Source organism: Dipodomys ordii, unplaced genomic scaffold, assembly GCF_000151885.1.
Source record: "Dipodomys ordii isolate 6190 unplaced genomic scaffold, Dord_2.0 Scaffold22, whole genome shotgun sequence".
Lineage (NCBI taxonomy): Eukaryota > Metazoa > Chordata > Mammalia > Rodentia > Heteromyidae > Dipodomys > Dipodomys ordii.
Genome location: NW_012267238.1, coordinates 5,896,894 through 5,921,498, shown reverse-complemented (window position 1 = coordinate 5,921,498; position 24,605 = coordinate 5,896,894). Strand labels below are relative to the sequence as shown.

The 24,605-nt window shown below is 36.9% G+C and overlaps 1 protein-coding gene across 1 annotated transcript in view; it reads right to left on the bottom strand.

Moving 5' to 3' along the window:
* The window catches only part of Acer3 (alkaline ceramidase 3), a 108,198-nt gene that overhangs the window by 22,784 nt on the left and 60,809 nt on the right, over positions 1-24,605 (bottom strand). Inside the window, exons 3-7 of the mRNA XM_013013893.1 lie at positions 20,155-20,207; positions 12,134-12,186; positions 10,022-10,103; positions 5,987-6,022; positions 3,821-3,879 (exon numbers count right to left, since the gene is read on the bottom strand). Coding sequence (XP_012869347.1) covers positions 3,821-3,879; positions 5,987-6,022; positions 10,022-10,103; positions 12,134-12,186; positions 20,155-20,207 — 283 coding nt within the window. The remainder of the gene's footprint in view (positions 1-3,820; positions 3,880-5,986; positions 6,023-10,021; positions 10,104-12,133; positions 12,187-20,154; positions 20,208-24,605) is intronic.

The following is a 24,605-nucleotide window of genomic DNA, read 5'->3' as shown; positions in this document are numbered from 1 at the left end:
TGACCAAAAAAAAAAAAAAAAAAGAAAATATATGCCTTTTATTTAAGCTATATAATATGTAATATTTTGTTACGGTACCCCTTGCAAACTAAAAGAAGGTAAAAATGTCAATTTAATAAAAAGAGCATCTACAAAAGGCATATAGCTAACATTGTGCTTAAAGGTGACAGACAGCATGCTTATCCTCTAAAACTGGGAACAAAGCAAGGATATCTGCTCTTATAATTCCTATTCAACGTTGTCCTGGTAGGTCTTTCTAGTTAAGGCAAAAAGGAAAAAAAATAATTAAAAGCATACATATTAGAGAGGAAAATATCAAACTTTCCATCTGTAATAAATCTCAAAAATACTCTTTGTACTACTGACTTTAGCAAGGTAGCAGAATAGAAACTAAATATAAAACACAATACATTGCTTTGCTATGTAATAGCAATGAATAGTTCATATAATTTCAAAATACAAAACTGGGTTGGGATGAAGCTTGGTGGTAGAATGACTAGCATATGCAATGCCCTTGATTTGATGACTCCTGTTGGCCCCCACAAAAAAAATGAGCAAGATAAAACAAACAAACATAATGCAACTTATAATTGCTTAAAAATGAAAAGTACACAATGCTGATGAAAGAAAAACTTTTTCTTTTTTTTTTTTCGGTGGTTGGGCATGAACTCTGGGCCTGGGCACTGTCCCTCAGCTCTTCAGCTCAAGGCTAGCACTCTACCACTTGAGTCAAAGTGCCACTTCTGTTTTTTTTCTGCTTATGTGGTACTGAGGAATTGAACCCAGGGCCTCATGCATGCAAGGGAAGCACTTTTACCACAGAGGCACCTTCCCAGCCCAAGAAAAACTTTTAAATAAATTGAGAGACATATTTTCTTGGTGGGTTGGATGACTCAACATAGTAAGGATGTTAACTTTCTTGAAAGTATGAAGCATATGTAAGTAAGTTATCAAAATCCCAATAGGACTTTCAATATAAACAATATTATTCTAAAATTTATAAAGAGACTGGGAATGTAGCTCAGTAATAGAGTGCTTGCCTATCATGTATGAGGCTCTGGATTTGATTCCTTGTATTGGGAAGGAAAGAAGGAAGGAAAGAAGGAAGGAAGAAAGGAAGGAAGGGAGGGAGGAAGGGAAGGAGGGAGGGAGGCAGGCAGGCAGGAAGATAGGTAGATAGGTAGGTATAGGATCTGAACAGTGAGACAGTTTTGAAAAAGAATGGAGAGGAATCAACTTATATGATTTGAAGGCTTGTATAACTATAGTAATCTAAACCATGTAGTATTAGAAGAGGGACAGGTATGTTGATCTATGGATGAATAGATAGAACAGAGATAGGATCATACAAGTATACCCAAATATTTTTTCACAAAGGTACCAAAGTAATTCAATGAAGAAAGGGCAGTGTTTCAATCAGTAGTCTTGTAGAAGTTACAATCCATAGATTAAAAAGAGCACCTCAACTCAGACCTTATATAAAATTATTTCAAAATAAATCATGGACTTAAATGTAAACTATAAAAATCCATAATCTGCTGGGCGCAAGTGGCTCACGCCTATAATCCTAGCTACTCAGGAGGCTGAGATTTGAGGATCATAGTTCAGAGCCAGCCTGGACAAGAAAGTCCGTGCGACTCTTATCTCCAATTACCCACTAGAAAACCAGAAGTGATGTTGTAGCTCAAATGATAGAGCGCTAGCCTTGAGCTGAAGAACTGAGTGACAGTGCCCAGGCCCTGAGTTCAAGCCCCAGGACCAACCAAAAAAAAATTCATAATCTTTTAGAAAAAAAGTATAGGAGGAAAATCTTTGGGATCTATAGCTAAGTATATAGAATTCTTAGATTTGACAGAAAAAGTATGATAAAAAGAGAACTAATGTTGACTTCATCAAAATTAAAGATGTTTGCTCATTAAAAGGCCCTGCAATGAAGAGGAAAAGCCAAGATACAGATCAGGAGAAAATTATTTGCGAACCATGTATTTTACAAACAATTAGAATCTCAAAATTCACTTTAAAAGCAGGAGAAACTGCGCTAACCATGGGCAAAGACATGATCAGGTATTTCACCAAAGAGGTCATACTGATAGCAAATACACATAGGAAGATATATTCAACATCATTAGTTATTAGGGAAATGCAAATTGATAGTACATATCATTAGTACAAACAATAGAATGGCTGAAATAAAAGAATAGTGACAACATTAAATGCTGCTAAGGATGCCGGGAAACGAGCATTCAAACATTGCTGGTGTGAATATAATGGTAGAGACATACTGGAAAATAGTTCAGCACTTTGAGAAAAACTAAAAATAGGATTGCCATACTACCTAATTCCACTCTGAGCCTTTACTACAGTGATGGGAAAAGACATAGTCACATAAAAATCTGCTTGCAGATATTTATACCAGCTTTACAATAGCCCCAAACTGGAAATAATCTGGATGTTACTCAACAGCCACAGAAAGGAATACTCTGTTGATACATCCAGCAACTTGGATTAATCTTCAGAGAATGAATTAAAAAAACAATCTCAGAGGCTATATGCTATATGTTTACATTTATATAACATATACTTTTGAAACAACAAAACTATAAAAAAGGAAGCCAGAGATTAAGAAAGACGATGGAGGTGGGGTGGGGTAGGAAAGAACTAGATGTGATTATAAATGGGCAACAAAGGGATCCTTGTGGTGACAGAAATGTTTTGTATTATAACTATATCAATGTCAAAATCTAGTTGTCATTTTGTACTATGATTGTGTAAGGTATCACCATTGGAAGAAATTGGTAAAAGATGCAGAGAATCTCTATTGTTTCTTGCAGATGCATACATTTCTATAATTAACGCAAAATATTTTTAAAAAGAAAAGGAACAAATCATTATTTATGAAGTACTTGCTATATAGTCAGCGTCTATTTAAGGCATTCTCATAAATCTTCATGAAATCTTACTATAGTTAGGCTTATTTCCCAGATGACTTTGCATTAAAACATTATTTTTACTTGTGCCATCAACAGCTTTTATTGAAGTGTTATCAAAAAGGCTTTTCTAGTAAATTTGAGAAAGATATACTTTTCTTGTCCTAGGGCTTGAACTCAGGCCCTGGCTGCTGTCCCTGAGCCCTTTTTGCCCTTTGCTAGTACTCTACCACTTTTAGCCACAGTGCCACCTTCTGGTTTTCTGGTAGTTAGAGGTAAGAGTGTCACAGACTTTCCAGCCCTGGCTTTGACCCACGATCCTCAGCTCTCAGCTTCCTGAGTAGCCAGGATTATAGGCATCAGCCATCTGGTACCTGGCAAATACTTTATTATAGGATTTTTTTTTTTGCCATTCCTGGGGCTTGAACTCAGTGCCTAGATGCTGTCCCTAAGCCTCTTTGTGCTCAAGGCTAGTGTTCTACCACTTGAGCCACAGTGCCACTTCTGGATTTTTCTGATTAGTTTATTGTGATAAATTACTAGTAGCTATGATTACAGGCATGAGCCACTGGTGCCTGGCTAATATAGGAATTTTCAAGGTCTTTATGTCCTAACCAACATTATACACATCCAAAAACATGTCAAAATAAAAATTTAAGCTTTCTTCAAATTTTTTGATTTTTGGAATTCTCATTTTCATAAAATGACCATTAACAACTTGCTAGAAGAAATAGTAATTCTTATATCATAATAAATGTTGGGCTATAATTTTCTATTGACATCTCTTCTGGACATAGAGATGTTGTTAATTATGTTTTACTCAATTTCTCTCATAGATTTGTTATAAACTTCAGTATACTTTAGTCATAGTATTGCTGATCCAAACTACTTACCATGTAACAATATAAATAGATCGAAGTACTAAAGTAAAGACCAACATTCCATACATGACCTAGATAGGAAAAGGAAATGAAGTCAGCGCAATCATTTCTTTGGCAAAGAAAGCACTTTTTGCCGTCAAAAGTCAATTAAACATAAACAATGGTTATCTTTCATTGTATTTTTAAAAACATAATTTTTAAAATGTGCAATTACATAATAGTTGTGTTAACCTCTAAGGAAAAAATTAGCGTAATAGATACTTAGGAATTGTTTAGGCTAAAAAGCACTGACTCCTTACCATAAATTAAGTGGAAGCACCATATAAAAGTTGGCATTTTACATGTCTTTGCTCTGTCTTTGCATCTAGCTACCTTGGATTCTAGGAACAATAGGACTGTGACTAGGATTGCTTAATAATAAGTTATACTTCTTGCCCCAGGGAAACTGAATTTTTCTCTATTTAAATCTAAAGCTCTTCTCTATTCCTGGGAAGATGGGCTGAAATATTTCCTTTGTCACTTCCTGTGGAATGTCCTTGTCATACAATAAATCTTTCTTTTCCCTTCCCTGCTATTTTCAGTCTACAGAGTGAAAAATACCTTAAGTATTATAACTTAAATTCAGATTCATTAAATGTTAGCATTTTATCACACATGTGCTACTCAAGTGTGCACTATCTCTCTGCTTAAATAGTGCCAATTTCACTTCCTAAAATATAAGAACACTCTATTTTATAACCATAGAATAGACAACATAATCTGGAAGTTAACACTGATAGGATACTAAATGACTTTATTCAAATTTTTCTGTTCTCCTGATAATATTCATTATAGGTAATGAAAACGTAGGGTCATGAATCATATTCAGTTATTATGTCTCAAGTCCTCTTTATTCCAGAACAGTTCTTGTCTTTTACATGACTTTAAGTGTGTGTGTGGCGCGGGGGGTGGGGGGTAGGGGTGGGAGTGGTGTGGAGCTAAAAATCTCACTTAAACAGGCCATCACTCTGGAGGCTCTGAGTTAGACCTCCAGTACCAAACACATAGTTGTGTCACAAGACAAGCAGATACATTATTTAATATCTGAGTTCTTTCCCTTAAAATGTGTACAATAATAAATGATTTATTTGTAGGTCTGCTGGTGAGATTAGAAATCTTTGTGATAGGAAGCATAGCACTTAGTAAATAATTTCTCTCTTTGCTTATGGGCTACAACTTTATTTCATTCTGGTTTCACATACTGGAATGTACTTAAAAACACCATTTCCTATAACAAAGTCTCCCGAATTTACTTCTTTCAATGTAACTAATCTCCCAATTCAAAAATTTTATTAAGGGGCTGGGAAGGTGGCTCAGTGGTAGAGCACTTGCCTTGCATGCCTGAGGCCCTGGATTCGATTCCTCAGCACCACATAAGCAAAAAGAAAAAAGCCGGAAGTGGCGCTGTGGCTCAAGTGGTAGAGTGCTAGCTTTGAGCTGAAGAGCTGAGGGATAGAGCCCAGGCCCAGAGTTCAGGCCCCATGACCGGACCCCCCAAAAAGTTTTTTAAAATTTTTATTAAAATATATTAAGGGAGATACATTCAAGGAATCTGCAGTCTGTCTTTTATAGATCATAACACGATAAAAAGACTTTGTATGTGCATGTTTTATGTGTGTGTGTAGTGCTGCCTAGCTCTTTCTGCTTATAAAGAGCAATGTTGTACAGGGTGTGATGAATCCCAACATACTGGACCTTGGCACTGGTGTCCAAAGTATACTCCCCTGGCATATATATATAATATATATTATATATCATATATGTATAATATACTATATGATATATAAAATACAATTATGTGTATAATATATAATGATAAGTATATAATATATAATTGGATATTTGCTAAAATCCATCCAGGTGTAGATACATATATATAATAGTAGATAACAGTATATATTATATAATAATATATATTATATAATATATAATATCCAATATATGTAACATTATTTATATTTATACCTAGCTTCTGTAGATCCTTGAATTTGTAATCCCCTTAAAACACTGAATATTCTTAGGACATCTAGCATTTCATACTCAAAAGTTGTACGTGCCTATAATTTCCTAGATTAGGAAAACACAAAAGCAGGCATGTACTGTTAAACAATCAAATATGTGATAATTAAATAAAATTACCTGGTGGAAAATAGGCTCCTTGACCTTAAGGTAAACCTGCAAAATGTTGAAAGACATAGTTAGTGAAGTGCATTATGGAGAACAAAATCCTATTCTAAGTATGCTGCAAAGCTTAAACCTCTTCTGTTTCCCCAATCCTTCTTGGACCTGATCCCAACTATGTCAAACCAGATTAGGTAGGATGGCACAGAGGGCTAGTACCTACTACAAGAGGCTTTATCCAAGTGCTAGCTGCCATGATAAACAAAATATTTCTAATCTGTTGTAGACTACTCTGGCCTGTTTTCTGGCCTCTGTAACATAATCACGGAGGGACAAGGATTTACCGACACTCATGAAACGTGACTAAGTTATACTAACAGCCCTGAAGCACAGCTATTCTCTAATAGAAAAAACTTAGACTTAAAGACAAGAGACAATTTTCAAACTCTGCCATGAACTGCTGCAAGTCTTGAGCAAGTCAAAAGATTTACTTTTCTTTATCTGAGTAATAGGAATGAGGAATGAAAAGCTAAAATCCATCCAGGTGTCTAGACATAGTAGATACTCAATGAGGAAAGAGATTTAAAACAAATTTCTTATAGTGTCCTGTTTCTAAGCTACCTATTTACCTAGAAACACTCTTATCTCACAAATCTTACTTTTAGGCTCTAATGTTATATATGGAAACTCAAGAAAATAATATATATATAGTGAGCTTTAAACCTCCTACTTAACATCTCAACTAGTTGGAATCAGCTTCTGCCTTTATTAATGTACTGCTCATTAATATTAGTTTTATAAATAGAATTTTTATTCAACTAACAATCTTCAGTCCTATCCTTGTCCATTCAGAGGCAATTAATACTGTACTTTCTTTTTCTTGGAATTTTTGTATTCTGTGATATCAAGTTCTGTTCACTTTTCTGTAACTCAGATTGCTTTCTCTCAGTATTATTTGCTGGCTCCATTTCTTGCACCTGTCCTTCAATGTCTCCATTCTATAGGGTTATGTCTTAAGTCATTTTAATGGTCTATGTTATTTCTGTGCCACTCCCTCTATTCCCACATTTCTAGTATGACCTATTCTCTACCAGCTCATAACCTGCATCTTTAGACCAGCCTGCCTTCTGTTATTAATACTGGGCACCTCAAACCTAATATATTCTACTGAGTTAACCTAATTTTTCTACTGTTATGACATCATAAGCCCACTCCTTACCTTTCCTTCAAAAGCTACTCATCTTTCAAGATTCCTATCATAGTTAAGACATCCTGTGAATGGCAACCGCCAGGCCATAAAGTATGAAACCACTTTTTCCTACTTTTGTCTACCTCTAACCTCTTTATCCATAGTCACATGTCCCACATATTTTAATGTATGTCAGCTTATATTTTTCACCTCCTAAGTTGTAGTATTTAGTCTTGAGTCTTACATCTTACAAAAGTATATGAAAAGTCCCTAACTTTAGCCAACACATTTAATCCATGCTTGATAACCAGAGTAATCTTTCTAAAACATACCTGATTATGTGCCCCCCAATTTAAAATCAATTAATGAATCCATACTACCTTGAGGCTAAAATTCCAAACCCTTAGCTGGCCACCAGTGGCTCACACCTGTAATTCTAGCTACTTGGAAGGCTGAGATTGGGAGGATTGCAGATCAAGGTTAGCCTGTGTAGAAAGTTTGAAAGTTCCCTTCTCAGTAATACATAGTATGGTGGTGTGTGTCTGTCATACCAACTGTTGGGAAGTGAAAAATAGGACTGTGGTCCAAGTATGTGCTAAAGTAGGAAGTGAAATCCTGTCTCAAAAATAACCAGTTCAGCCAGGTGCCAGTTGCTCACATCTTTAATCCTAGCTTCTCAGGAGGCTGAAGATCACGGTTCAAAGCCAGCCCAGGAAGACAAATATGTTACACTATTATCTTTGAATAACTAGAAAAATGCTGGAACTGGAGGCATAATTTAAGTAGTAGAGTACCAGCTATGAGCAAAAGAAGACAAACAAAAGCACAAAGCTCTGAGTTCAACAACACAAAAAATAAGTAAATAAATAAGTAAATAACCAAGCAGTTAAAAAAGATTCTGGAGCCACGTGTTGGTGGCTCACACCTGTAATCCTAGCTACTTAGGAGGCTGAGATCTGAGGATTGTGGTTGAAAGCCAGCCCAGGTAGGAAAGTCCATGAGACTCTTAGCCCAATTAATTACCAGAAAACCAGTAGTGGTGCTGTGGCTCAAGTTACGGTAGAGTACTATCCTTGAGATGAAGACCTGAGGGACAGCACCCAGGCCGAGAGTTCAAGACCCATGACAAAAAAAAAAAAAAAAAAAAGAATTTGGAGGTAGCTCAGTGGTACAGTGCCTACTTAGCAAGTATAAGGGCCTGAGTTCAGACAACAACATGGCAAAAAAAACTGAACTCTGAAGCCATATACAAGATATACAAGGTGTTTTATAATCTGATATTTGCATAAGTCACCATATGCTTATTCTTTGCTCCCTACTTAACATGTGCTCTACCTAGATGAAATCTCCCCCAATTCCACTGATGGTGATGAGTCAAAGCACTTTGGGGAGTTATCTGACAAACACTAAGTAATTATAGTAATTAACTCTGTAGTTTTGAGGTTAATGCTTATGAACACACACACAAATTGCACTCTTGCCTAGGGACCTGACAAATGCCTAATCTAACTCTAGTGACTACTCTCTGAAGCTTTCCATGACCTACTCAACCAGAATCTTTTTGGGGGTGGGAGTGGGGACAGGGTCTCCTTATGGAGTCCAATATGGCCTCTCAATTCTCTTCCATTAACCTCCCACAGGCTGGGATTACATGCTTGTATCATTCCACTAGGCTCAAGTAGTGTTGTGTGTGCATGTGTGTGTGTGCTTGCATGCGCGTGTGCACATGCACATGCACACCAGTCCTGGGGTTTGAACTGAGAGTCTGGGCACTGTCAATGCTAAAGGCCAGCACTTTACCACAGGAGCTACAGTTCCACTTCTAGCTTTTTTGGTGGTTTATTAGAGATAAGAGTCTTTGAGACTTTCGTACCCAGGCTGGCTTTGATCCTAAAGTTTAGCTTCCTGGGTAGTTTAAGATTAGAGGTGTTAGCCACTAGTGCTTGGTTTCAAGCAGTATTATGTTTTTTTAATTTCTATATGTGTGATGGTCCTGGGGCTTGAACTTATGGTCTTGGTACTATCCCTAAGCTTTTTTGCTCATGGCTGGTACTCTACCTCTTGAGTCCTCTTATGGCTTTTTGGTGTTTGGAGATAAGTCTCATAATCTTTCCTGCCTAGGCTGGATTTGAACCATGACCATCAGATCTCAGGTATGAGCCACTGGTACCAGGCTTAAAAATTAATGTTTAAATGGCAGACATAGGTGGGATGTCATCTAGATTCAAGTGGTCTTGAATTTCCTTTATCTCCTCACTATGTAATTAGCTTTAATTTCTATTATTAGAGTTACTATCTTGAGATGTAATTCTTTGCTTACATGCTTAATTTCCTAAACAGAAATAACTCTTCTTGGATAGGAACTATTTCTGGATTATCTTTGTTTCTAGTGTCTAGGATAGAGGTTTCTAGTGTTTGTTGAAATTGATATTTTCTTAATACAAACGTGATTTATTTGAGAAAAAATACTAGGGTAGGATGAGATGGCGAGCTATATTTACTAGGAAAAGCTAGCCTATAAAATAGTCATACAAGGGCCAATGGAACACAGCCAATCTCTTGTTTTTAGCAAATAGGAGGTAATATGTACATCCATAAGGAAAATTAACTATTTTAACTGCCAATAAATATTTTATTTTCTTTTTTAATTTTTTCTTTTCAATCTCTTCTTTTTAAAAAATGTTATTTCAATTACAGAGAGAAATGCTTGAATAGAAAACAAAGGAGCAATATCTAAAAGTGAGATTCCAGTTTTGTATAGAAACATTTCAGTTAGAACTGCTGAAACTAAACATTAAAGTCAAAATGTGCAAAACTTCTTAAGTAGCAAATTCACTTAATCTGTTAAACAAAATATGACTTACTGTGGTTACTATTAAACTGAATAGAACTAAGGTAAAAAGCAGATGGTAATTTACTGAGTTCTTCATCTTGAAACATTCAAACCTTAAAAAAAAACACAGAGAAGCTTTCTTTAGACCAGATAAGAAGGAACTTAACAGAATTCTACATTACTACTTGCCACAGACTTTGTGATCTGCTGTTATTATTTTTTTTTTTGGTCCGGTCGTGGGGCCTGAACTCTGGGCCTGGGCGCTGTCCCTGAGCTCTTCAGCTCAAGGCTAGCGCTCTACCACTTGAGCCACAGCACCACTTCCGGCTTTTTTCTTCTTGTTTATGTGGTGCTGAGGAATCGAACCCAGGGCCTCATGCATGTAAGGCAAGCGCTCTACCACTGAGCCACCTTCCCAGCCCTGATCTGCTGTTATTTAACATTTCTTTCTACCCACTAGCTTCTCTTAGAAACCCTGCCCCACCTACAGGCTCTAAGAGGCTGACAGTAAGGCTGCCTCCTAAAAGTCCAAACCTAGAGAGCCAGAAACTAACTCACTTGAGTAAAAATCTGAAGTCAGATGCTGATATCTGAAGACATTCAACAAGAAAAAAACAAGCCAGGGGCCAGTGGCTCATGCCTGTAATCCTAGTTACTCAGAGGACTGAGATGGGAGAACCACTTGGAAGCCAGCCTACGCAGAAAGTCCTTGAGACTCTTATCTCCAATTAACCATCAAAAAGCTGGAAGTGGAGCTGTAGCTTAAGTGATAGATTACTAGACTTGAGCAAAAAAGCACAGGTTCAGCGCCCAGGCCTTGAGTTCAAACCCTGACACAGACACACAAAAAAAGGAAAATAAAAATAAAAAATAAGTGAGGCAAACAAAATATAATGTTAAAAATGTTGATGCTATTTAAAATTGCACCCCAAATAATGAAAAACATAGTTAAATTTAGCAAGGTATATATGCATTGAAAACCAAAAAAAAAAAAAATGAGAAATTAGTGAAAAGCTACACAAATGGGAGAATTATGCCAAGCTCAGGTTTAGAGGACTTACTATTGTTATCAACTGTTTAGTCTACAAAGTCACTGTAATTATAATAAAAATATTTTTGTAGTATAGAGGCCTGAACTTAGTGCCTACCACTTGAGCCACACCTTTCCCCCTAATCACACTCAACATTCTAGCATACTTTTTTTTGGTAGAAATCGACAAGGTATCTCTAAAATTATGTAAAAATACAAAAGCTTAAAATTTCCAAAGCTATACTGATAAATTGGAAGACTTATTCTGTTTGACTTCAGTATTTACAATAGGAACTATAATAACAAGACAGCATTGGTACTGACATTCTAGAAAGCTATAGAGCAGTCTACAGAATACAGCGCAACAATCATTTAATGCAAGAAAAAAAAATGACCTTTGCAAAACATGGTGTGGAAAAACACAATAGCAGAAGGGGAATACATGACTCTCAATCTTATGTCATATACAAAATTAACTCAAAATGGATTATGGGCCTAAAGATGAAACATAACATAAATATTAAAAAATAAAGGCATTAAATCTCTGGAAAAGTAATATCTTCTTAGCCCTAATTTCTTGCACCAAAAATAATTAGTCCTAAAATTTTGTTATAAATTGGATTTCATAAAAAGTCAAACCTTCTGTTCATTATATCTCTAAAGGCCAAGCCATGATGGTGAACATCTGGGATCTAGAGGATCATGGTATGTGGCCAATCTGGGTAGAAAAATTCACTAGACTCCATCTCAAAAAATGGGCAAGGGATGCAGCTTAATTGGTAAACTTCTGTTAAGAAATTGTCTACGCAATAGGGAAACTACTTCAAAACCTGAGGACATAATAACACATTCTTTACTCAAGGAAAAGCAGATTACACAATTTAAGCCAAATTAAGATTCTAATTAAGCTGGCTTTAGGGTTTGGAGGTTACAAGTTTAAATACAAATTATTTTAACTTCCCAGGAACTAAACTATTAATTGATTTCAATTTGTAATTTTCTACACTACTATGTATCCTGGTAATATAACTGGTTTAATTATATTAATTAGCTATGAGACAAATATGAATTAAAAATATATGAAATAACTAAATTTGAGATTTAAGCACTTACATGCAGTACACGAATATACAGCAGCTGTAAATCATTGGGAGTTCATCCAACAGCTATATATGAAACAAAGAATAACACCAAGTTTCAATATGATAATGTTCCAACGATATAAATCAAAATATCACATTAGCATACTAAAACACTAGAATGACTAAGACTGTCATCTCTTGGGGTGGGGGTATAGCTCAGTGGTACAGTATATGTTCAGTAGGCATTACATTCAGTTACCAGCTCAAAAAAGAAAACAAAAATGGTCCATTATCATTTAATTTCTTTTACTAGTTTTATAGAATCACTAAAGTTCTTTTTACCAGTTTTTTGGCAGTAGTTACTCAGGTTTGCACTAAACACCTCCTGCTTGCTCAGTGGGTACTCTACCATTTCAGTGACACCCTCAAGCCCTTCTCAGCTTTAGTTAATTTTTAGATAGGGTCTCATGACGTTTTTGCCTGTGATTCTGTACTCTTACCTACATCTCCCACATACTGAAATTGGAGGCATGAGCCAGCATACCTAGCTTGTTTGTTGAATGAGGTTTTGTTAACTTTTTGTCAGGGCTGGCTTGAAACACACTACCTCCTTGCATGGCCTATCATTTCTTTTATATATTTATTATCATCTAACTTACTGAGTATGTATGTATAATGTGTTGTTTTTAAATAAACAGGTTTATCTATCTGTTCTAATGTATATCCTAAGTAGCAGACCTGACTCACTATTCCCACAGGGAGACTTTGTAATCACACTGCTCATATCATTTGCTATCACAAACTATATTATACTTCTAGGAAAGAATAGTGTCTACTACCAGTATTCTTTTGCATTTCCTTCCTTCCTATATACCTTAAATAGATAAAACATTCACTAACACAAATTAAAAAATATTAATGACCACAGAAACAATTTTATTAACCCAAGTAGCCTATGTCTCTAAAGTATTTATTATCAGCCCAATAATAATAGTAACTATAGCCTTTATGTACTAAACTGAAGGCTAGAAACTAAGGGAAGTATTATAGATTTGTGAGTGTGTGTGTGTCTGTATGTGCATGAGCACGCGTGCATGTGTGCGCAAGAGTGTACTGGTCCTGGGGCTTGAACTCAGGGGTGGCCTGATTGCTGTCCCTGAGCCTGTCTGTGCTCCTATCACTTAAGCTCCAGCACCACTTCAGGCTTTTTATGTTTATGTGGTACTAAGGAATCGAATCCAGGGCTTCATGCATTCTAGGCAAGCATTCAACCACTAAGCCACATTCCCACATCCTCCCTGAGCTTTTTTTGCTCATGGCTACCATGTGAGACACACCTCCAGTTCCTTTTTTTTTTTTTTTAATTAATTGGTGGAAAGAGTCTTAAGGGCTTTCCTGCCCAGGCTAGTTTCAAACTCTGATCCTCAGATCTTAGCCGCCTTAGTAAGTTAGGATTCTGAGTTAAGAGTCTGAGTTCAAAATCTCAGTACTACCAGAAAAGAGGGAGGGGATGAAGTATGTTAAAGCTATTGAAAAAGTTTAGGCATAAGTTACTGGTGCTAGGCTCTACAGCCCATTTCTGCAGACCTTCTAGCAACACATTGAGAAGGTAGGACATAAAAAGATCCACTTTTTCAGTTATCTCATAGATTATCCATTCAGCCCATGAAAGGAACTGAATTCTTTTATTCCTTGACTAAATTTTTAAGCGGGTATGAGGCACCCCTAAAACCATGCTATGTGACAGAGACAAAAACACTTATTTTTTATTGCTGTTATAAAGGTGATAAAAAGAGGGGTTACAGTTACGTAAGTCAGGTAATGAGACATTTCTTTTTGGACAATGTCACCCCTTCTTTTGCTACAAGAACAGTTCTGGTTCTCATGGTGACTTACAATCTTGCATAGAAGAAAGACACCCTAAACAGTTAATTATACAATTGAGTGTTTAATTATAATTATGAAAAATGCTATGAAGGGTAAGTATAAGGTATTGTGATCATTAAAAATGATCTTAATGCTGGGCTCCAGTGGCTCCCACCTGTAATCCTACCTACTCAAGAAGCTGAGATCTGAGGATCACAGTTGGAAGCCATCCTGGGAAGGAAAAATCTGTGAGACTCTTATCTCCAAAAAACTACTCAGAAAATTCCAGAAGTGGCATTGTGGCTCAAGTGGTAGAGCACTAGCCTTGAGCAGAAGCAACTCAGGGTCAGTGCCCAGGCCCTTAGTTCAAGCCCCAGGACTAGCAAAGAAAGATCTGAGAAAAATTTTATTAATACAATGACATGAAAATGAGACCTGAGAAATATTTGCATGGAATTTAAAAAGAAACTGGAGGGAACGTGAGAAGCTTTAAAGAAGGAACAGCTTATGGAAATACCTTTTTTTTTTTTTTTCCGGTCGTGGGGCCTGAACTCTGGGCCTGGGCGCTGTCCCTGTGCTCTTCAGCTCAAGGCTAGTGCTCTACCACTTGAGCCACAACACCACTTCCGGCTTTTTTCTTTTTGCTTATGTGGTGCTGAGGAATCAAACCCAGGGCCTCAGGCATGCAAGGCAAGCACTCTACCACTGAGCCACCTTCCCAGCCCTTATGGAAATATCTTATGACAGGAAGGGAGGTTGAATAACTGAAAAAGAGCCCAGTGTCTTTGAAGTTTAATTACTGAGGGATAGAAGGAATATAAAACAAGAGGGAAGATAAGAAGCAAACAGAGTATGCAAATGTTTTAGGCAAAAAAGGCATTTTAAATTTTATCTTAAAAGAATGGTGGCTCATGCTTATATTCCTAACTACTCAGTAATGGAGATCAGGAGAACTAAAGTTCAATGCCTGAGCAAAAAGTTCTCAGCCAATAAAAAAAAGTTCAATGCCTGAACAAAAAGTTCTCAACCAATAAAAGATAAGTGCAGGTGCAGGGGCTCATGCCTAAAATCCTAGCTATGTGGGAAACATAAACAGGAGGATCACAATCCAAGTTGACTTGGTCATAAATTTGGGACCCTAATGAAAAAGTAATGAAAATAACAAAAGAGCCTTTGGAGGTATGGCTCAAGTGGTAGAGCATCTACCTGACAAAATCCCAGTGTTACCAAAAAAAAAAAGAGGGCAGAAGAGTGGTAAAGCCTTTGAAAAAGTTTAAGCATGTTGGTGGTGGAGTATAATTTTAAATGTGGGTTTTGTTATTATACAGGTGAGAGGCCAATAGATGTAAAGACAATTGCTACTGAAAAGATGGTTACAGTTCCCAACCAGGGTTATACATAGTGCTATACTACAGAAGACTACACAGGAAAGCACCAGTATTGTCAGAGGTCACGAGGCACAAGGGAAAGTGATTTTCAGGGGCAAGGCAAGGCAGTCTAGGGTAAACAGGATTAGAGCTAGATAGCTGGAATATTTTCAGTAGTCTCTAGGATAGTGGCACTAGTGGCTCATATCTGAATCCTAGTTACTCAGGAGGATCTGAAGATTGCAGTTTGAAACAAGTTCAGGCAAGAAAGTCTTCACAGACTCTTATTTCCAATTAACCAAAAAGCTTGAAGTAGAGCTAAAGTTCAAGTGACACATTGTGCACTAGTTTGAACAAAACAAAACAAAATTCAGGGATAGCATCCAGTGCCTGAGTTCAAGCCCCAGGACCAGCATAAAAACAAAAAAGCGCCTGAGTCCAAGCCCCAGGACCAGCACAAAAACAAAACAATACATGTCTTGAACCAAACTTCCTTTTAAAATGAAGTGATATAACATTCAAGTCTAATACGAACATTTCTTAGAATATCACTAACATTTAAATATTAGAGGTGGTCTAGTGGGTGGAAGACATGAGTATTTCTGTTATCTTGAAAAACCATCAACCTGTCAAAGTCATTCCCTACCTGCTAGAAAATGAGCTGACATAAACCAGACCTGTCAGTAGAGGAGAAATGGTGATATCTGCATTATTAACACTTCATACTTCTACATTTACAAGAATAGAAGCAATTTAACAATTCTTGTTTTTTCAAATCTTAAACTCAATATTGTAGACACAGATTGTTCTTGAATTTTTGCCAAAAGATAAGCAATGACATAGCTATGTCATTCCTCAAAACACTGTTTTTCCTATATAATCAAACACTCAGTGACAATACTTTTAACAGCTCACATTAGTGACATTAAGTACATTTATTGTGCTATAAATCTCAAATCTTATCAAGCTCCTTTTAGGTATTTAAAAATATATCCAAGGGAAAAAACCATCCATTTCATGTTTTTGTTTTGTATTTTTTCTTTTGTGTCAGTCACTGGACTTGAACTCAGAGCCTAGGTGTTATCCCTGAGTTTTTCTGCTCAAGACTATCACTTTGAGCCACAGCGCTACTTCCCTGTTTCCTGTTTCTTTAGGACTACTGACCTAAAGGACATCAACTTCATTTTTTTTTATTGTGAAAATACCTTACAGGGGGGTTACAATTACATGAGCAAGGTAATGAGTACATTTCTTATCAAGCATTGTTGCCTCCTCCTTTGTTTCCCCTTACCATCCCTGCCCTCCCATTTCCCCCCCATCCCGCCCCCACACACCAAAGTTGTAAAGTTCGTTTTTCGACATAACATCTTGTACATCTCATTGTTGCAAGGAGTCCACCTATATCCCTTTTTAAACAATTGGTTTTTTTTCCCTTCCCCTCCACAAATTATACCAACATCAAATACAGTGAAAACAGGGGTTATACCCTGAGGAAGGGACTCAACCTCATTTTTAAAGCTAGACTATCATAGGGCTTAATTAAAGGACAGGCAAGAATAATTAAATTACAACAAAATTCTTTAGGCTAGTTAAGGGCATATCTGTAGCTGGGATATTGAAAAATTAATCTCACCAGCCAACATTCTAGATGTAAACGCATTTAATAGCAATCAATAGTAGGAAAAACAAACCTACATTAGTAGGCCAGCCCACTCAGAAAAAAGAACATTTAACTCAAATACTTAGATCAAAGTAAAACGGAACAAAATAAAACATACCTAAACTGTCTCACACATCAGCAAGGAGAGAGAGAAATAAACATCACTTTAAAAACATAAATAAACAGTATTTCCTACAAGGCTAATAATAATGGTTCAACTGAGACAGTGCTTAGATGGAGTGCTTAGGTGGAGTGAAGGCAGTGTCTAGAGATTAGCATCCCACAAATAAGTCTTTAAAAACTCAAACGGTCACAAACACCAAAACCTGATAATTAATTATAAAACTAGATACTGCTGTTTTATACTTTCAAAATAAGCAATATTTGTAGGCTTTGCCCTACAGTATGAAAGCGGGACAAAATAAAATCAGCTGAAAATAGTTTGAAAATCAGTTGAAATCATCTGGCTCCCTAAATTTTGGGAGTTCACTTGTGAAACTAAACAAATCTAACTTCTTCCTTCAATCCAAACACTTTGCAAAAAGAAGAGAGCTTAAACATGATAATTTTTTAAGTCCTTGAAAGTATTAAAACTTTTAGAGGAAGGAAAAGGAAGAAAAAACGAAAACAAAGGGAGAGAAATCAATGGGCCTCTCTTTGGTCAAAACAAGCTCAAGAAAGTTCATTGGTAATTTGGTCATTTATCAGTCTTTTGAATATCTATATTCTGATTTGGTCAAAACAAGCTCAAGAAAGTTCATTGGTAATTTGGTCATTTATCAGTCTTTTGAATATCTATATTCTGATCACAAGGAACTTTACGTTTTTCTGGAGCACATGAACATCTGCAAGCTCTTTTATCATAATTCTGTCTCAATAACCACACGGCCAATCTTGTAGAAGCCAGTTGACTCACTGCTGAGCTGAACTAGAGGATAGACACCAAAAGTGGCATCTTTTTCACAGATGTTTAAGACAGGATTGAACATTTTAGTACCTAATCCTAGTCTTTCAGTAAGGTTAAGACATTCTAGTGTTATGATGTAAAGTTTTCTGATTCTGTTAATGATCTACCTTAGAAATAGACATGATTTGCTAACCCACCAACCTCTAGCACATCCTTGTGGAACTTGTCATTATGGCTGACTGGAAATACAGTATGGCCTGGTTCAATTTCTTCTATTGTTCATATTGAATGGTGTCACATATCCAGCTCACTAGTACGGGTGCTCTGATAGCTGGGACCCTTTCTATACAGTTAAGTATTTTAAATATCTCTGGGTGCACTTCTAAAACTTCATGTTTTAACTTATAGCTATTGTCACATATACCAGACATTGCAATGACTCCTTACTTGGCTTAAGGAGTCAAATCTAGTATGTCATTTCATTCTTTCACTATGTAAAAAAGTTACCCTTTCAGATTCCTTTTTTAAAAGTTAATTTTATTTTTTTGTTTATGTGATACAAAGGAATTGAATCCAGGGCTTCAATGCTTATTAGGCAAACACTCTAACACTAAGCCACATTCCAAGCCCCTATCTCTTCAGACTCTGTCTGATGTTTTAAACCTTTACAGATTCTTCCTAGCTCCATATTGTTCATATTTCCATAAAATATGTCCATTACTTGAAAAATTATTATAAAGGTGATATACAGCGGGGATATAGTTATAAATATCAAGTAATGAGTACATTTCTTTTTGGACCATGCCACCCCTTCCCTTGTCTACTTCATTTTTAACATAGTGTTTTAGTGAGTACCACTGATCTATTTCTATTATTTCTTATAAATCTGTTTTTTAAGAGCAAATAAAGTGAGAGTAAGTACATTCTGTTCTGTGTTTGTGATGATACTAGGGCTTAAATTCAGGGATTCATACTCTTTGCTTATTTAGCTTTCCATTCAGGGATAGTACTCTATTACTTGACCCAGGCCTCCACTCCCAGCTTTTTGCTGGTTAATTTAAGGTAAGAGTCTTCAGGATCTGTCTGCCCAGGATGGCTCCAAACCATGATGTTTAAATCTCAGACTCTTGAGTAGCTAGGATTATAGGTGAAAGCCACCAGCTCTGGGCTCTGTGTTTAGTTTTCCATCCATTTGGGTCTTCTCCAAGTCAAGCACAACATTCCTAACACCTTAAAATGTGTTGAGTATTAGAATCAACTCTAAGAATATATTTAAAGGATAGCTTTAAAATAAATAATTCAGGGCTGGGAAGGCAGCTAAGTGGTAGAGTGCTTGCCTTGCATGTGTGAGGCCCTGGATTTGATTCCTCAACACTACATAAGCAGAAAAAGCTGGAAGTGGTGCTGTGGCTCAAGTGGTAGAGCATTAGCCTTGAGCTGAAGAGCTGAAGGACAGTGCCCAGGCCCAGAGTTCAGGCCCCACAACTGACCAAAAAATAAACAAATAATTCAGATCATTGTGTATGCAGATCCTAAATAATATCATTATCTAATCATAGTAGCCATTAGCCATTGCAATGTAGCTAGTTGACACTGGAAAAAAAGCCCACTCCAAATTGAAATATACTGTGATTGTCAAACACACTCCATATATCAGGTATAAAACACTTTGGTAATAAATTTTTATTGATTATATGTTGAAGTAATTCTTTAGTTATACTATGTTAAATAAAATGTAATATTAATAGGTAATTATGTTTCTTCAACAGGGCTCCAAGAAAACCTTAAATTATACACAAAGCTCAGATTTTATTTCTGCTAGAAAGTACTATTCTAGAAATTAGTAATGGTCAACTAAGAGGTCCAAAGATTGAAGACTGGGCATATGGCTTCTCTAGAGCAAAGAAAGTGAACTAAACATTTTTGAATACTTATAAATCTTTACCAGTTAGAATGAATGAACTACTGAAATAGACGTCACAAAGACATGAAAGATGCATGCATTGAGATACTGTTTTGGTGAACTGTTTATGTCTTTTTAAGATGTTTTCATGTGACTCCACTCTTTAATTGTGTATGACTAAACAGAGCTGTTAAAAAGCTATACTACTTTCACTCTTTTATGGATGATAATTTATCTGCTTGCTTCCAGAGATTACAAATCCCACTCCCATCACTTTAACCACCCTTGAGTTATGTTTTAATTTCTCAAATAATATGACAATATTAATAAGAATAGTGTGATTACTAACCTGCATTTCATATTTCAGAGTCATGTGGAAGCACCAGGATCCCATTCCTACCACTGAAATTAAAGCAAACAAATAAAAAACAATTAGCATTATTTCTTTAGAGCCCCTCTGCACATCACCTTGACAATAAAATTTTAAAAAATAAATTCTTGGGCTGGGAAGGTGGCTCAGTGGTAGAGTGCTTGCCTTGCATGCTTGAGGCCCTGGGTTCGATTCCTCAGCACCACATAAGCAGAAAAAAAAGCCAGAAGTGGTGCTGTGGCTCAAGTGGTAGAGCACTAGTCTTGAGCTGAAGAGCTGAGGGACAGCGCCCAGGCCTAGAGTTCAGGCCCATGACCAGACCCCCCCACACACAAAAAAATAATAAATTCTTTAGAGATGAAAGAGTGATTTTAGAAGACAATAAGGTATGTGAAAGCTAAGTTTTAGGGAAACAAAGTTTATAAAATCTTGTAGAATGATACAGCTGAGATTGGGTGGAGGGGTGGGGGGAGGATGGGAAGGGATGGGAAGGGGAAACAAAGGAGGAGGCTACAATGCTTGATAAGAAATGTACTCATTATCTTGCCCATGTAATTGTAACCCCTCTGTACAGTATTTTCACAATAAAAAAATTAAAATTAAAATAAATGATACAGCTGATGATAGGTAAGTTCTGTAATTCAGACTTTAGTATAGAAGGAAACAAGCACATTATAAGTTTTCATTTTCTTTTTGGGCAGGACTGGAGCTTGAACTCAGCACCTTGCACTTGCTAGGCTGGTGTCTATTATTTAAGCACATCCCCAGCCCACATTGTAAGTATTCTTAAGTTCTGCCCCCTAAGTAAAATCACTTAGACAAATATATTACTTGATGCTCTGGATAAGCTTTCATGTGTATAGCTGGTTGGCTATACTTTAGCACTCCCTGACACTAGTGATCCAAACAGCTAAGTGGTATGCTTACGAAGAGAGGCCAGTGGTGGTCCCACACCTGTTAATGGTACTACATTTAGTTATCAGAAATGACTATAAAAGGAGAGCTACTGTTTCTACAACAACCATTTTTAATGCTTAGAACAAACTTAGTAAGTAACTAATAAAAATTTACTATTGAATAAGATGGTTTTAACAAAATTAAACATTAAGATACATTTTCAATAAGTCTGTTTCAATTTTTAAAAACTTAATGATATCTAGTAATAGGATTTATTTTCTGCATAGGTTTAGTTCAGCATTTACTAAGTACTTCCTATTTGCCAAGTTCAGTTACAGATGATGAAGTACAAAGATTCAACCACTGGTCTTAATGAAGCATATAGTCTACTGGAGGAGAAAGGCAAAAACACAGAAGAAACCAGAAAATGAAGATACAGTAGCATGGGAGCACAGAGGAGGCACCCTTGTGAAGGAAAGCAAGAATGAGTGGAGGTTCTAGCATTATAATCATGATAAGGGGGCTGGGAATGTAGCTTAGTGGTAAGAGTGCTTGCCTAGCATGCATGAAGCCCTGGGTTCAATTCCTCAGTATCTCATAAACTGAAAAAGCCAGAAATGGCACTATGGCTCAAGTGATAGAGTGCTAGCCTTGAATAAAAGCATCTCAGGGACAGTGCCAAGGCCCTGAGTTCAAGCCCCAGGACTGGCCCCCCAAAAAAGGTAAATAATTTATATTATATTTATATGAGGCTACTTCAGAAAAATTTCAAACTTGTTATTTTTGCTTTAAAAATCACTATAAAAAGTGAAAGTGAAGTGAGATGATTATTTGTTCTAAAGCTAGAACAGCCAGTTCATCAAGAGTCACTCAAGGATTGCTTTTACCCAAACATTTTCAAAATATTTTCTTGTTATTATAAATTTTATAGCATTAAGCCAGGCGCCAGTGGTTTATGACTGTAATTCTAGTTACTCAGGGTAGAGAGGTCTCAGCCTGAGACCTTAAGGTCACAATTCCAGGCCAGCCTGGATAGAAAAGTCCAATGGAGAGCTCCAATTAACCAGCAAAAATACCAGAATAGAGAGGTGAGGTACAAGTGGCAGAATGACAGGGATTTTTTTTTTTTTAAGCAAAAAAGGTGAGTTAAAGTACAAAGCCCTGAGTCTAAGACCTGGTACTAACACACACATACACAAAAGACATAACACAAAAGTCTGATGGTTTCAGAGACCACTATAATCCATTTGCTTTTAATAATCCAAGTTGGGTAAGACATAAAACAGTATTCTGATGGAAAATCTATTATGGTAGCGATGTTAGTTTTCAAATTCCTTTCAAGGCAGAGCAGCACTAGATTTACTCCTAGATTTTATTTTTTTTGGGTGGGGGTGGTCCGGTTGTGGGGCCTGAACTCTGGGCCTGGGCGCTGTCCCTCAGCTCTTCAGCTCAAGGCTAGCGCTCTACTACTTGAGCCACAGCGCCACTTCCGGCTTTTTTCTTTTTTCTTATGTGGTGCTGAGGAATCGAACCCAGGGCCTCATGCATGCAAGGCAAGCGCTCTACCACTGAGCCACCTTCCCAGCCCCAAAGGAATAGTTTTTCTTTTTTTGGGGGGGTCCGGTCGTGGGGCCTGAACTCTGGGCCTGGGCGCTGTCCCTCAGCTCTTCAGCTCAAGGCTAGCGCTCTACTACTTGAGCCACAGCGCCACTTCCGGCTTTTTTCTTTTTTCTTATGTGGTGCTGAGGAATCGAACCCAGGGCCTCATGCATGCAAGGCAAGCACTCTACCACTGAGCCACCTTCCCAGCCCAAATTTTATTTCTTTAAAAAATATTCTGCTGTAACTGACACTTGTGGTAAATTTCAAATGCAGAGAGATGTAATGGAACAATATCTTTCTTCATACAATGTCTTACATTTTATTCTTTTAAAGCAAACCACTCATTTTTGCTAGTTTGCTAGCTACCTTTATGAGTATACATTTATATACTATTTCTATTGTCATGCACTCCTCATTTTTCTGTTAACTCCTCCAGCCATGGGTGATTATTAGTCTAGTAGTAGTAGTAGTAGTAGTATATTAGTAGTAGTAGTCTACTATCTGTTCTAATAGATTTGCCTATTCTGCAAATAAAGTTGTTGAAAACTACACACACACAGAGACATTATCAATTTGGCATTTTTAAAAAAAATACCACTTTTCTAGCTACTTAGTTGGCTGAGATGGGGAGGATAATGGTCTGAGGCCAGCCTGGACAGAAAAGTTCATCCCTTCCTCAAACCATAGCTGGGCACAGTGGAGCATGCCTGTTATTCCAAGCTACTTGGAAAGTTGAGCTTGGGATGATCACGGTCCCAAGACAGCCAAGACAAAATCTGTAAGATTCCAGCTGGATGCAGAGGCATGTGTCTGTTAGTCAACAACTACAGGTTGGTAAGGATGTGAGACCCAAACCTAACAATGACCAGAAAAAAAATGGCTAGAGAGTGGCTCAGTGATGGAGCACTACACCTGAGTTAAAACCCCAATGCTGAGGGGAAGGGGGGTGGTAAAAATCACTATGATTACAAGGCAGGACAAAGGAATAGTTTTTCTTTTTTTGGGGGGGTCCGGTCGTGGGGCCTGAACTCTGGGCCTGGGCGCTGTCCCTCAGCTCTTCAGCTCAAGGCTAGCACTCTACACTTGAGCCACAGCGCCACTTCCGGCTTTTTTCTTATGTGGTGCTGAGGAATCGAACCCAGGGCCTCGAGCATGCAAGGCAAGCGCTCTACCACTGAGCCACCTTCCCAGCCCCAAAGGAATAGTTTTTCAACTTTAATAATAAGGGTATTTTAAAGCAGCCTCATATAAGTATATTTACAAGCTGTATAAATACTATGGTGCTGGCTGTGTATGCTAATAGTTAATATATATGTTTGTTTTCTAAGACAGGGTCTTGTTATCTAGCTCAGGCTGGCCTTAAACTTGCCATGTTGCCAAAATATAAGTTCTTCCTACATGTCTTCCCATTGCTGGGATTACAGGTGTGGGCCATAATACCTTGCCCATATATTTATCTTTATTAGTATGTATTAACTATACAAAGGAGTTTCTTTGTGATATTTCCATACATGTATTAGATGTACTTTGACCCAATTCACTCTCTAATTACTCTTTCTTCTATGGTTACACAATTTTAATGGGTTTCATTATTCTATTCATACCTTTCATTCTTCCCTTCCTCCTGTTTCCCAACCTAAAGATCACCCCACATTTTCCATTCACGTCATTCTTTTTTATTTTAAAGGTCTACATTCCACGTGTGACATTTGCCTTTTTCAGTCTGACTTATTTCTCTTAACATAATTTCCGATTCACTCACTTTTCTTGCAAATGTCACTTCATTCTTTATAGCTGAATAATACTGCATTTTATGTATATGTATGTATACATACATATACATTTAGCTCTATTTATATTTTTTAAAAATATAAAACAGTGATTTTTAATGAGGTAAAATAAACTCTCTCTCTCTCTCTCTCTCTCTCTCT